Source organism: Diabrotica virgifera, chromosome 9, assembly GCF_917563875.1.
Source record: "Diabrotica virgifera virgifera chromosome 9, PGI_DIABVI_V3a".
In the NCBI taxonomy this organism is placed as follows: Eukaryota; Metazoa; Arthropoda; class Insecta; order Coleoptera; family Chrysomelidae; genus Diabrotica; species Diabrotica virgifera.
The window spans coordinates 1,148,079-1,163,838 of record NC_065451.1 but is presented as its reverse complement, the minus strand read 5'-3'; the positions used below and the strand labels follow the sequence as shown (position 1 = coordinate 1,163,838).

Here is a 15,760-nt window from a genome sequence, read left to right as displayed (position 1 = left end):
CATACGCGGGATCCAGACCTATAATTAAACGGCACGGTAAAACAATTTTTAAAAAATCAAGTCTTAGTTTTTTGAAGTAAACTATAACATACTAAAATTTCAGGCAAATCCTTAATTCTTTGCCGAAGGTGTAGAACGTCGTTAAGCATGCCTTCATCCAGTGCAGCGACTGAAAGAACTTCAGTACCTATATAGTCCAGAAGGCCACTGCGAATCCGCTAGGAAAAATATTCTAATTCGGATTTTTTGCACAGTCTTACTCAAAAAGGACTCCTTTTAACAAATTTGCTTGTTGCCAGGACCAAAAGGTGGTCAAAAATTTTTTAAACGTTTTTTTTTGGTTTTTTCCTAAAATTATTTTTTTTGCATGGAAAAAAGTTTTTTTTAGGTTTTTTGGATCATTCCAAACAGAAAAGGTCTTTAGTGACTTTTCTCTAAAAATGATAGTTTTTGACATATCAGCGATTAAAAATTGAAAAAATGCGAAATCGGCCATTTTTAACCCTCAAAAACTATGTGAAAAACTGAAAATTTGAATGTTGCCAAGGCAGGTAGATATTCTTTAAACTTCTATTGATGAAATCCCGAAGAGTTTTTTGCAATACAATATTCAGAACTCCTTTGTTTTTTAATTGCTAATCAAGCGTGCGCGACAATATTTTCCACCGACAGTATGGTGCAAATTAAAGGAATAAATTCGTTATTCCGTAAACCGGCGACTTTAAGGAAAAATCACGAAACAGGTCGATTTTTATTTTTAAGTTATGATATTGTGGCATATATGGTATACTAGTGACGTCATCCATCTGAACGTGATGACGTAATCGATTATTTTTTTTAAATGAGAATAGGGGTCGTGTGCTAGCTCATTTGAAAGGTTCTTCAATTCTCTATTCAGTAATATAAACATTTACATAATTATTTATACAGGGTCTCAAAAAAATTTTTAATTAATTAAATTATTTGACAAAAAAAGAAGTAGAAGGACACCCTGTATAAATAATTATGTAAATGTTTAAATTACTGAATAGAGAATTGAAGAACCTTTCAAATAAGCTACCACACGACCCCTATTCTCATTTAAAAAAATCATCGATTACGTCATCACGCCCAGACGGATGACGTCACTAGTATACCATATATGCCTCAATATCATAACTTAAAAATAAAAATCGACCTCTTTCGGGAGTTTTCCTTAAAGTCGCCGGTTTGCGAAATAACGAATTTATTCCTTTTATTTGCACCATACTGTCGGTGGAAAATAGTGTCGCGCACGCTTGATTAGCAATTAAAAAACAAAGGAGTTTTGAATATTGTTTTGCAAAAAACTCTTCGGGATTTAATCAATCGATGTTTAAAGAATATCTGCCTACCTTGCTAACATTCAAATTTTCAGTTTTTCACATAGTTTTTGAGGGTTAAAAATGGCCGATTTCGCAATTTTTCAATTTTTAATCGCTTATATGTCAAAAACTATCTTTTTTAGAGAAAAGTCACTAAAGACCTTTTCTGTTTGGAATGATCCAAAAAACCTAAAAAAACTTTTTTCCATGCAAAAAAAATAATTTTAGGCAAAAAACCAAAAAAAAACGTTTAAAAAAGTTTTGACCAACTTTTGGTCCTGGCAACATGCAAATTTGTTAAAAGGAGTCCTTTTTGAGAAACACTGTGCAAAAAATCCGAATTAGAATATTTTTCCTAGCGGATGCGCAGTGGCTTTCTGGACTAATAGTTTTTTATCCACTCCTCTAAAAGAAACCTGTTTACTGCTGAACGGGCTGGTAAGGCAACTTTTATTGGTTACAATTTAAAATTGTTAAACGTAGACCAATCCATGACTGAACTGGCGACTTCATATCACAACTTCTCATCAGTACATTGAAATGCAGAATGTAGATGACCAGGATGAGCTAATGATAGAAATATATTCTGAATCTGAGTTCTCATCTTTTTCACATTAGATCACCACATTCATTATTTGCAAAACTTTTCTATAAACGTCAAGCTATTGTTAGCTTTATGAATTAATGTCAAAATCACAGCATTGTGTATTTACTAAATTACTTCGTAACTATTTGGCACTGGTTTTATTATTTATTTAAGATCTTCGTAACTAGATAAAATACCTAGTGTTACATATGGTTGAACTCGTAATAAAGGGAGGATTCCAATAATAATAATATAAAATACAGAATATTTTATTTGAAGCACCAAAGTAACTAATGATATCAAACAATGGTAAATCTGGCAACACTGCAAACATCAAATTTGAAATCTCCATATTGCAGAATAGGCATATCCCAGGTTTGTACAATTTGGACCATCCATTTAAAAGATAATTGGCATTTCTAGAGTTTTTGTCCACACAGGTCTACTAGTATAATTCACCTCAGTTTTAATGGTTTTATGGCATCAAAGTTGTAATACAGTATATTTTGTACGATCACTTTCAGGTTCGGCATTATCTGTTCCAAAATACCCAGAAAACCCGTAGGAAAGTTCACAGGCAGCGTAATACCACCACAAGCACACGAATTCCTCGAACTGACCGACATGGCCATTCCAATGCTACTCATGCTCGGAGCATCTTTGCGTTACGATACTATCCTGTTGTGTAAGATCGTGAGACTGTCTAAAGCTGCGCTAGCTGCCTGTGGCATCGACAACGCTAAATCGTTGGCGCCAGTGGAAAGGTCGTTGTATTATGATATTCTGTCGTTGCTGGATGTTACGATATTACCGGCGTTGTCGTATTTGGAGTGCAATTGCTGCATAGCCGAGGACATTTGGACACTTATCAAGCTCTATCCGTATCATATCAGGTAATTACAATGTTAATATGTAGTAGCACATAAAGTAGGAGTATAAGAATTCAATATAGTAAATTTTGATGACTCTTACAATGGTTTCACTTGATATATTTACATTATTTTAATTTAGTCGTAACTTGTGACATTCTGTCGTACTTTGTGATATTCTGTCTTACTTTGTGATATTCTGTCGTAATTTGTGTTATTCTGTGGTATTTTGTGATTTTTTGTCGTACTTTGTGAGATTTTGTCGGAACTTGTGACATTCTGTCGTAACTTGTGATATTTTGTTGAAATTTGAATCGTAAAAATCATCATAGAATATAATTATTAATCTATAGATTTTCTAAGGAGATAACTATTTGATCTCTCATTTTATTTTTCCGATTGAACTGAATTAGCCGTGTACCTTAGTCTTATAATAGTTCAAAGTAACAACATTTTTTTTAACGTAATTTATGACATTTTGTCGTAACTTGTGACATTCTTTCATACTTTATGACCTTTTTGTCGTAACTTGTGACATTTTTTCGTACTTTGTGACCATTTTGTCGTAGCTTGTGACATTCTGTCATAACTTGTGACATTTTGTCGAAATTTGAGCCGTAAAAATCGTCATAGGACATAATTATAGACTGTCGGAGAAGATAAACATTTTTTCCTCTCTCATTTAATCTTCCGATTGAACTGAATAAACCGTGTAAATATGCAATTTGTGATATTCTGTCGTTATACATGTTATGTTAACATTTTATCGTAGATTGTGACATTTTGACTTAATAATCTACAATATTGATTAACATTTGTTTATTTTTCGACTGAGTATCAATGATTTGACATTGTTTTATCGATTTAGGTATGGATTGTACTCCAGATGGAAGAACGAGACTTACTATTTATACCCCGAGTTATTGAGAAAAAGAGCGGACTCCGAAAAGCAGATCAAGAACATTATGAAGAGAGTCAGCAAAGAAAACGTCAAACCAGTAGGTCGACTGATAGGAAAACTAACTCATTGTTCTCCAGGGTTTCTATTCGACTATGTACTGCTACAGATTCAAGTCTTCAATAACCTAATATCTCCTGTGGTTGATTCGTTGAAGTATCTGACGAACTTATCATATGATGTGTTAGGCTTTTGTCTGATTGAGTCGTTAGCTAATGCTGATAAGAAGAGGGTGAAACTGGATAGCACATCGATCTCTACGTGGTTACAAAGTTTGTCCAGTTTCTGTGGAGCAGTGTATAAAAAGTACACCATAGAATTGAGCGGTTTGCTGCAGTTCGTGGCGAATCAACTCAAGGCACAGAAAAGGTAAGTGATTACTCTAAAAGTTGGAGCCAAAATTTCAATGAGGCGTATTTTTCAGTTTGGATTTACTGATATTAAAAGAGGTCGTCCAAAAAATGGCTGGTGTCGACTCTGCTGAAGATCTAACCATGGATCAGTTAAATGCTTTGGCAGGAGGAGAACTGTTGAAATCAGAGGTACTCATTTGTGTTTCATATTATAACCTAAATTAACAATTTTTTAATTTCGACACTCACTTCATTGTACTTCGTTAAAGGTGGCTAAAGTCATACGTTGGTAGAATATTTAAATATACTTACCAACGAGTCGGTATGTTTTGGTTCAATTTAGTCTTCTTGCAAAGCCTTTTTGATAACGGTTAAACTTAGAAACACGTGTCAGGGGATGGCAAGAGACTCGAATTGAATCAAAACGAAACCGTCTATTTTTTAAAACGTTTTTATATACCTTCGTCTTTGTAACTACCTATGTCACTATATCCGCAAATTTTGTAATCCATTTTAAAAATAGTTCTATGCTACCTAGGCAGCTGAAATTTTTAGAATAGCTCAGAACTAGCTAACAATGCAATATTTAACTGCTATTATATGGATAAATCGACTTTTTTTAATTTCAAAATATTTTAAAAATGTGACTAATGCAATGACATTTAAATTCCATTTTAAAATACGTTAATAAATCGATAGGTGGTGGCTCAGTGGTAGAGCATTAAACTGCAGATCGAGAGGTCCTGAGTTCGAAACCAGGCTGTTGCGTATCTTTTTTAATTTTTTTAATAAATAATAAAAAGTGAATTTAAAATTCATATTTTAAGAGTTAATTATTATATATTAATATATATAACATTTTAGATATTTTCTTCGATTTATGTGAGTTTAAATCCGCTAGAGAAATTATGCCTCTAAAAAAGTCAGAAATTGAAATAACAAAATAGTTTATAATTTTATATTGGGTCCTATAAATAATAATGAAAACGTTTTATGTAATTGTTTATTTAATTTTTTAATTAATTTAATGATTTTTTTAAGGCTGGATATTTCAGTCAAATACGCAACACCAAGAAATCGTCTTTGCGACTCAAAGAAGCTATGGCGGAGCACGATCTCGCAGTAGCTTTATGTCTTTTGATGGCGCAGCAGAACTATTGCGTCGTTTACAAAGAAACTCAGAAGAACAGTCACTTGAAGCTGGTCGGGAAGCTTTCCGACCAATGCCAAGACACTCTGGTGCAGTTCGGGACCTTCTTGGGCTCTACTATGTCTGTCGACGAATACGTCACCAAGTTGCCGTCTATTCAAAGTATGTTGAACGATTATCATATCCCGTTGGAGGTGGCGTTCTTCTTGGCCAGGCCCATGTTCAACCATGCTATCAATGTAAGTTGTATTTTTTTCCTTTTTTTTTCATTTATGTATTCTTTTAAGTCAGTATAGTCTGGTAAAGTTTGATTATTGGGTTTCGGTGACTGGACTATTTGTTCATTTATTATGTTACTGCATCGGATAACAAATACAAACAATTTTTACAATTATAAGTGATGGAATTCCCAGAAGGAAGTTAATAACTATTCAACACAGAGAACGTTATCTTGATAACATAGATACAAATATCTCTATTAAATGTTCGAAAATTCTAAATAAAGGCAAATAAATAATATTTTTTTAGCCCTAGGCCTACAAGGACTGTTGAGCTTATAAATAAAAATAAGAATTTTTTTATATTTAACAATACCTAATACTTGATCCATCTATTTATCAAAGTCTAAACTACATTTTTTATACTCGAATGGAATGAAATGGGCAAAATTAATTTATTTCTAGAACTAAAAATCATTTGCTTGGTTTTAGTAACAATTATTCCTCTAAATTTATTATTATATTTCGAAATTTTATTGGCGAATGACATTTTGTAGTAACGTGTGACATTTTGTCGTAACATGTAACATTTTGAAGTAAATTGTGACGTTTTGTCGTAGATTGTGACGTTTTGTCGTAAATTGTGACGTATTGTCGTAAATTGTGACGTTTTGTCGTAAATTGTGACGTTTTGTCGTAACATCTGACATTTTGTCATAACTGATGACATCTTGTCGTAACTTGTAATGGTATAGATAGACTGATGAATGAGCTCGGATGCAAAATTTTGTTTATAAAATATATACAAACGTTCCTTATTTTGATCAAAAGACCAAAAAAGACAATAATTCGGAAAAGAAATGTGTAGAGATATTTTTCATACTACTATATTTTACATATTATGCCTATCGCAAAAATGCAAATGAAAGTTATTTTGAAGCAGAAGTAGTCATAAAACTGGTCTGAGATTTTATTTGTTCTTCCGTGATTTAAAAGAAGTCGATTAAACATATACCGTAATTTTGTGAAATTGTTAACCAACTTGTGACATTTTGTCGTAACTTTTTATATTGTGATTTAACGTGACATTTTGTCATAACCTATCACAGTAGACTGGTGATATTTTGACTCCACTTATGACATTTGCTTTTAGTTTGTGACATTTTGTTTTAACTTGTGACATTTTATCGTAACTTCTCATGTCGTATCGTAACATGCATTCTGTCGTAGTTTGTTATATTATACTGTAATTTGTAATATTTTGTCGCAACTTATCATAACTTTTGTCGACATCTTGTCATAACTTAAGACATTCTGTCGTAATTTGTGACATTTTACCGCAACTTCTGACATTTTAACGCAACTTCCGACATTTTAACGCAACTTATGACATTTTAACGCAACTTCTGACATTTTAACACAACTTCTGACATTTTAACGCAACTTCTGACATTTTAACGCAACTTCTGACATTTTAACGCAACTTCTGACATTTTAACGCAACTTCTGACATTTTAACGCAACTTCTGGCATGACATGTTAACGCGCAACGTTGAGATTTTTAACATATCCTGTGACATTTTAACGCAACTTGTGACATTTTGTCGTAACTTCAGACATTCTGTCGTAAATTATGAAAGTTTAGCGTAACTTATGGTATATCTTGCGACAATTTGACGTAACTTGTGACATTGTGTCGGAACTTGTTTCTACCTTTTGTCGTTTCTGATGAAATTTTATGACATTTTAACGCATCTCGTGAATTTTTGACATAGTTTGTGACATTTTCACAGTTTTGATAGCGGATTCACCAGATTTGCAAATATCTCGATTGAGATATATAAACATTCCGTGAAATTTAATATCGTAATTTAAAAGTCGTCCTTATATATGTGTTTTCTTTCAGCAAAGGTACGATCAGCTGCGAAAGGTGGATCCCAACTACAAAAAAATGGTTTCCTCTGCCAAAAATCAAAAATACTTGGAAGCAACTAACGAAGTAATGGAGCCGATATGTGCGTCTCTACAACTTCTCCATCCTCCTCGCGTATGGGAAGACATCTCACCGCAATTCCTAGCCACGTTTTGGTCGCTGACCATGTACGACTTGTTTGTACCCGAAGACGTGTACCATCAAGTCACCAACAAAGCCAAAAATGCTTCTAATGCTGACACCGGAGCCAAAGGTAAGAAGGAGCAGGAGAGGTACCAAACTCTGGCCGATAAACTGCAAGATGAAAAGAAAAAGCAGATCGAACACGTGGAGAAAGTGATGTACAGGTTGAAACAAGAAAAAGACAACTGGTTCTTGTCTCTTGCGAAAACTGCCAAAAATGAAACTATCACGAGGTTCCTGCAGTTGTGCGTCTTTCCCAGGTGCACCTTTACCCAGATAGATGCAGTATTTTGTGCAAAATTCGTACACACTATTCACCTTCTGAAGACTCCAAATTTTTCTACGTTACTCTTTTACGACAGGGTAAGTATGCTTGAATATAATTACAATTTAATCATCAACTATAAATACCCTAAGAAACCAAGTATTTCAAAATCGAAAATTTTCTGGCCGCTATTTTTCACTTGTGAGGGAAGTCAATAGAAAAGTAAAAAATAAAAATGTATATCATTTTTATTCAGTTGCAATGCGAAGGCAAAACAATCTTATTTTTCAATTAGAATACGGAGCGCAGTCCAGTCCTCTGAATCGACGATTTTCGACTCTTGTTGGAGTCTCATCGGAGAGAACGTAGGCCTGCTACTCCATACTCCAATTGACCAACACCGAGAGTTTATCCCCCACAACGCAACTGACGTGAATGGAGTAGGTGACTAGCGTCATCTGACAATTAAAAAGATGAAGTAGTTTTCAATCTTAATAGCAATATTAATAATATTTAAAAATATTAAAACATTACTAAAAGATTTTTAAATTGAAAACTTATTGGTCCATTTTTCTGGTGACACCTCCAAGGCTTCTACAATATGCAAGCCAAATGGATGCTGCAGTGAAGACAAAGGGAAGGAATTCTACACTATGCAATTCACAACCCCCGTCTGCAGCTTGGTAAAGTTCCAACGGAAAATGGACCTAGTTACTCTATAGGAGTAATACTAATAAAATAAAAATGTATACCATTTTTATTCAGTTGCAATGCGAAGGCAAAACAATCTTATTTTTCAATTAGAACTTACCGTTGGAACTTTACCAAGCTGCAGACGGGGGTTGTGAATTGCGTAGTGTAGAATTCCTTCCCTTTGTCTTCACTGCAGCATCCATTTGGCTTGCATATTGTAGAAGCCTTGGAGGTGTCACCAGAAAAATGGACCAATAAGTTTTCAATTTAAAAATCTTTTAGTAATATTTTAATATTTTTAAATATTATTAATATTACTATTAGGATTGAAAACTACTTCATCTTTCAATAGAAAATGTGTAGCATCTTGTGGGTATCGAAATTTTTACAGCATCATTGTTTTTTATTTTATTAGCAACATTTTTGATTTTTTTACTATTTTAACTGAAAGTATGTACATAACTTCAAGAATACTCGCTGAAAATTTCAGATTGATTGGAGTAAAATTACCGGAAATACAACATGTTGAATATCCCTACATTTGACTCATACAGGAGCTTCGTGCCAGCGCGCTTGAGCGTAGTGAAAAACGTTCAACAGCTGTTCCCACTCTCTTTTGTAAATTACTCCGCGATTCAAAATCATATTACGGTGTGCATCACTTTACGATTTGACAAACAAAAAAGAAATTGAAAATAAAAGTTGACAACATTTTAAACGCGTTTTTCTCAAAACTGCTTTTTTCAAAGGCATTGTAACTCAAAAACTACTTGACCGATCCACTTGAAATTTTGCATACATTTTCGTTAGACATTTCGTGAGGTCTAAATAATTTTTGTTTTATGCCTAATTTTTAACTATAACTAGCTGACCCGGCAGAATTCGTACTGCCTCAATAGACAAAAACAAACTTTTGTATACAATACACAATAATATACAATAAACTTAAAATAAACAAAAGGAATTCGTAATTAATAAACAAAAAATGCTCGATGTGAATGAGGTTTTATTATTATTATTTTTAATTAATTACACATGATGTTTGATGTAATAACGTTTAGTTAGAAGTAACAAAATAAAGTTGTAGTGCAACAGTTACAATCTTAAATTTGTTTATCTTATAATGAATATAACTGTTTTATTTTATCTACATTCAACCCTAACCCTGTATTTATAATTGGGTTCGGGGTTGTCCAACTATATAGGTGTTGATTAATCAAAATTAAATTAAATTAAAATTTAATATCATTAAATAAAATAAAATAAAATTAAATAAAAGTAAATAGAATCTAATAAAAATAAATAAAATTTAATAAAATGAAATAAAATAAAAACAATAAATGGAATTAAAAAATGAAACAGAATTAATTAAAATTAAATAAAATTTTATAATTGGCTGCTTGTTCTTTTCGTGTGGTCAGAAATTTTCTCCTGCTTGCCGTTCGTCAGAAAAGTTCGGTTTAGAGATATTTTTTGAAAGTTTCGAAAAATTAAAAAAGTCATATTTTGCCCAATTTAAGTCCAAAAGTTAAACAGTTGCACTTTTCTTCGATGAAATTTGTTGCTCGTTCTTCTTCTGTCCTCAGAATATTTCTACGGCTTAAGATATTGTATTTCGGCCACCGATTGTGCCAGAGAAAAAATTTTAGTACTGTTCTGCTCTGAATTCAGCAGGGAGTCTACCTACTTAATTTCGTATTTTTCACGTCATTATTGTGAGAGTTATGGCGTCATCGGTAACCCCCTTATGACGTACGGATATAAAATATAGATAACAACCTACTCCCAGACCGTTCGAATATACCTGCCAAATTTCATAAAAATCGGTCAAGTCGTTTCGGAGGAGTATGGCAACAAACACTGTAAAAAGAGCATTTTATACATATAGATGTAAAATTTTTGGTGGCTACTAAAATGACAATATAAAACCGTATAAACCTTCCCTGAACTTCCACAAATAATTCAACATCAAAATTAGCCAAATAGGTCCAGCCATTTTCGAGTTTTAGCGAGACTAACGAACAGCAGTTGATTTTTATATATATAAAAAAAAATAAATAAAACGGGATAATACCCGAAGGTTGGCTGTATACCATCTAGTTAAATAAAATTAACATGAAGTAAAACTCCCTAGTGTAGTTGGTATATTTAATAACAATTCTAAAAATTTTTTAAAAATCCAAACGGATTACGTTCAAAACGTTTTCGGACTTATCAGTCCATCATCAGTGAACCTAAAAGTAAGTAATCTCACTTAGTAAAATTGAAAAAGGGTGAAATTTTGAATGTTAAAAATTGAAAAGTGTGGTTACGATTACTTACTCTCTGTCCTTGCTAAATAGCCACAATGCCAAACACTGGTCAAGATGTATGTTCTAACTACATGGTGAAATCTGTTAAACAATTTGGCTTACATTGGATGCCAACGGATTAGTACTAGGTACATGATGCTCTACTCCATTAATTAAGAGATTTTTTATTATGAATAGGTCTACATTGAACTACGTTTAGTCTGTCAATGATTTAGAAGGAAGTTGAAATACTTCAAATGTCAGTAACATTGACATCCAGGAAAGAGAATTTTTAAGGTATTAACCAAGGTCAAGATCCAATGTGGTTACGGAAATTTAAGTTTAAGACTGTGTTGGAATTTTAATTTTTAATATTAGAATTTAAATTTACTATTTTTTAAAAAATATTACAACCATTACTATAAACTTGACTATAAAATTAAATTTGATCGAAATTATTGTCATAATATGGTAATGAAAACAAAATGTAAGATTGAATTATCGGTTAATGAAAGTTAATAATTTTTTGGGCCTAAAATAGCCTTGGGGGTGAAAGTTAAAACGTTGAAGTGATACAAAAGTTGTTTAGTGTGTATAGAAATGTAAATTTGTTAACTGTAATGTTGGTTGTATAAGTCCAGTATGATATTGATTCTGTATGAAATTAACTATTTAAAAAATTGGTGAGAATTGAGGTAACTGATATAAGATTGTTAGGTGAAAAATATAAATAATTGACGGAATGTGAAAATGTGTTAGGTATAGTCAAAAATATAGGAAATATTATAACATTATGCATAGAAAAGAAAATGGAATTATTTGATTGTTAAATTAAAACGAAGTTGATAAAATGTGTAAATGAACAAAAGATTCAAAAGAAGTGCGTCAACCGGATGCACAAGACACAAACTGTATTTGGAAAATAATTAAAAGTAAAAAATAGTAAAATAAGAATAAAGTTGTAAAGTTAGAGATTAGAGTGGCTAGAAAGTTAAATGCAACAGATTAAAATTTTGAATTTTTAAGAAAAAATTAAAATGAAAAATAAAAAGAAAAATAAAAAGGAAAGAGGACCTGTATGAAAAAGAAGAATTAAATGAATAGCGAAGTCTCTTACACCTAATCCAGCCCACAGTAACAACATTTCTTCAACTTCTTCATTTCCCAGTTATCATAAAAAAACCAATTCTCTTTTATCCACCTTAAAGTCAATAAAAAATAAGATTAAAAACCATCAACTTGTTTTTAGTAAAGCAGATAAGGGCAACTGTCTTGTTATTTTAGAACAACAACTATATATTGATAAAGTCACTTCCTTTCTTGACACCAATAATTTTACCCTTCTCCCTGTTGATCCATCTAAATCTTTTGTTTCAAAATTGAAAAATAATTTAAAACAATATTCTGATTTCTTCTCTGAACATGAAGCACCATACAATAAAATTCCATCTAATCCATTGATCCCTAGGTTATACGGTTTACCAAAGATCCACAAAGTTGACATTCCTATCCGTCCCGTCGTCAGTTTTATAAACACCCCAGTTTCTATTTTATCTAAATTCATTCTAAAAATTATCAAGAACTTCATAAACTTCACTCCCCAATTTACAGTTTTGAATTCTCGCCAATTAGTTGAAAAACTTCAACTTATTAATCTTAATCCGAATATTACTATGCTTTCCTTTGATGTTAGCAATTTATTTACCTCAGTACCCAAACATGAATCTATTAGTCTGGTTAACTCACTTCTTTTAAATAACAGTTACATACAAATTAAATAAGTTACATTTCTTTAGGCGCGATGAAAGTGAAATTTAATATGCGCGAATTCATCAAAAACCTTGGTCCCCGACGCATACGCATTATACCTTTGCTCTGATTGGGTGTTCAAATGACATGACAATAATTGTTCAATATGGAGGTTATGGATAAACAAATATTGTATAGGTATATTAGTTTTTATTGTTGTGAGGACACAGACAAAAGCAAGTTTATAATTGTAGTAACTTTTTAATAGTTTTTAAAAGCAACAGGTACGTACTAAATTGTAAATGTTTCAGTATTGTAATAAAAAATTACATATGTACTTACCTACTTGGAAAATATATGTACCTATTTAGTAGGTAATGCTTTGATTTACATAATTTGATTACCAACAAAATTTCTACTACTCTTCATCTAATATACCTATTGTTTTCTTACTCTATATTTTGTTGTATTTTAATATTTTAATTCCACAAAAATCAAACTAATTTGATTAAATTCAGAATTGTCAAACGGTAAGACGTTCAGTTAGCCTATCTTCCCACATGACAAGTATGTGTAAGTGGTTAAGTCGGGTGAGGGGTGTGTGTAAGTGGATTTCAAATCTAAGCACGCGGGTTAGAATCCCAATGCAAGTTTTTATTTTTTTTTATACATTTTATGATTGTGAATATATTTGTTATATAATTTTTTTCAGAAAATGCGTATTTAGTTAAAATTTTTGCCAACAATTATTGTTCAGAAATCATTTCTTTATGGCATTTTTCAATGTGTTTGTGTGTGTTTTATTTTAATTTTTTTAATTTTTGGTATTGTTTTAATAAAAATGTTTGGAAAGTAGTAAGTATTAAAATTAGTTTAATATTTAAATAAAATATAAATACACTGTTTAAAGTATATATATATATATATATATATATATATATATATATATATATATATATATATATATATATATATATACAGTCGGAAAAATGAAAGAATACCCATGAACGAACATATAAAACACGCTGTATTTTCCTGTCACCGTGTCACAAAGGTAATTGCCCAGCGACAGTACGTGTAATAATAATTATTACATGTACTTGCGCTGGCCAATTTTTGTGTGACAGGATGACAGGAAAATACAGCATGTTTTATATGTTCGTTCATGGGTATTCTTTCATTTTTGCTACTGTATATATATATATATATATATATATATATATATATATATATATATATATATATATATATTAATTTCGTTGGAATCATATAATAGAAGTATAACTTCTTATATGCGTACAAAGTACACACACATTCTTATTTTTTTGGATAATCTATGAACTGTACTGAATATGTTCATTTAATTTAAAAATAAAAAAATTCTACCATAGTTTAAAAAAAACCATACTCCCCTTATAGTCCCAAGTTTTCATGTTTTTAAAAAAGTAAAAGGAAAACCACGACGCAGTAAAAATTTCGATACACACCGGATGGTACGCATTTTCTATTAACTTCCCCAGATATTCCAGTTAAAAAATAGTGGCCAGTAATTTTTCGATATTTCAAAATGCTTTTTAGGCCTCTTTTCCTGTGGTACAGTATTTCTCATGATCATCTTCCAGTGCGTCACAGTTTTTCGATTTCTTTCTAACGCATTAAATTGTATGTGACAGAAAAAAAGGCACGTCGGTGATTACATTTCGTCGGTGACACTTTTATAACATTTATTCTAGTTATTCTAGTTGTCGATAGATGGCGCCATAATAAAAAAATAATTTTTTTTAATTAGATAATAATATTACAAATATAATCTGTATAATTTATAAGACTATACAAATCAAAGAAAATACCATTTTATAAATGCAAGAAACACATTTGATTTGTTTTTATTCCAAATTGAAAATAAAATGTGACAACTGTCAGATTTAACTAAAATGTCATGTTAGAATAAATGTCATAAATGTGTATTATCACGGACTTACCCTTTTTCCTATCATTTGTTATGCACTGAAAAATGATCATGAAAAGGACAATATTAGCACGATTTGGTTACCAATTACAAAGTTTCTTGATCGTAATATTAAATAACTACGCCGATAAAATTTGAAGACGACTTCTTTGTTTCAGCTATTCTGCGATGTAACTTATTCAGTAACTTCTTGTACCGAGAACGAGGCTATGCGATACGGACGGTTTCTGTTCGCCATGCTGGAAACTGTAATGAAATGGCACAAATCCAAGGAGACCTTCGAGAAAGAATGCGCCAACTACCCGGGATTCGTGACGAAATACAGGAAGAACAACCAGCACGCTGACAATCTAGACAACGTAGACTACGAGAACTACCGCCACGTCTGTCACAAGTGGCACTATAAGCTAGCCAAGGCAATGGTTACCTGTCTCGAGTCCAAAGAGTACGTTCAAATAAGGAATTCGTTGATAATACTGATCAAAATCATCCATCATTTTCCGCTCTTGATCAAACTGAGCCAGTTCATCGAAAAAAGGATCGAGAAAGTGAGAGACGAAGAGAAAAACAACAGGCAGGATCTCTATACTTTGTCCGTTAGTTACTTGGGATTGCTCAAGCAGAGGAATTCTGCTGGCCAGATGATGAAGGAGGTCGAGTTTCATATTCCAGTGGAAAAGGAGAAGGTGAGTGGCGCTTGGATCTTGAATTTAATGTATTTTTTATCAATTTCTTGTGATTTGTATTGTCTTGTAATTTCTTCTCCTTTCAGAGATTGACTTAGTGGCGGCCCGTGAGGTAGTACCATAGAGCCATGGCACTACCTTGCTAACTATGCAGAAACATATTTTTTATCTTCAAAACCTTTTAATGCTTGTTAATTTTTTTGTTTGTATTTCTTATTATCTCCATAAATTATATAGAATCTGCCAACCTTGTGCGTAGTACAATCCCTACCACTTACAGGGGAGATTATTCGACAGAAGAATGTTGTGCCGAAATCAGAACTGGCACGTCTGAAAAGAGAAATATTTCACGAGCATTCTATGTAAGTGACAGGATAAGCTATATTGGACTATTAGTATACCTTCAAATGAGAATCTTTGTGCCGGGCACGAGGGTATCTATTTATTTCGAGTTTCTTTACGTGCTGGCTTGTCACTTTTATTATATCTATTTTCTGTTAAAAAGTTTTTGTAT

At 32.0% G+C, this 15,760-nt stretch overlaps 1 protein-coding gene across 3 annotated transcripts in view; it reads left to right on the top strand.

Annotated features, from left to right (window-relative positions):
- LOC114324910 (THO complex subunit 2) overlaps window positions 1-15,760 on the top strand; it is a 73,788-nt gene that overhangs the window by 15,563 nt on the left and 42,465 nt on the right. For all 3 annotated transcript variants that reach the window (XM_028272817.2, XM_028272818.2, XM_028272819.2), the window contains exons 8-13: window positions 2,454-2,822; window positions 3,667-4,125; window positions 4,181-4,298; window positions 5,151-5,498; window positions 7,384-7,956; window positions 14,719-15,246. In XM_028272817.2, the coding sequence (XP_028128618.1) occupies window positions 2,454-2,822; window positions 3,667-4,125; window positions 4,181-4,298; window positions 5,151-5,498; window positions 7,384-7,956; window positions 14,719-15,246 (2,395 nt within the window). The remainder of the gene's footprint in view (window positions 1-2,453; window positions 2,823-3,666; window positions 4,126-4,180; window positions 4,299-5,150; window positions 5,499-7,383; window positions 7,957-14,718; window positions 15,247-15,760) is intronic.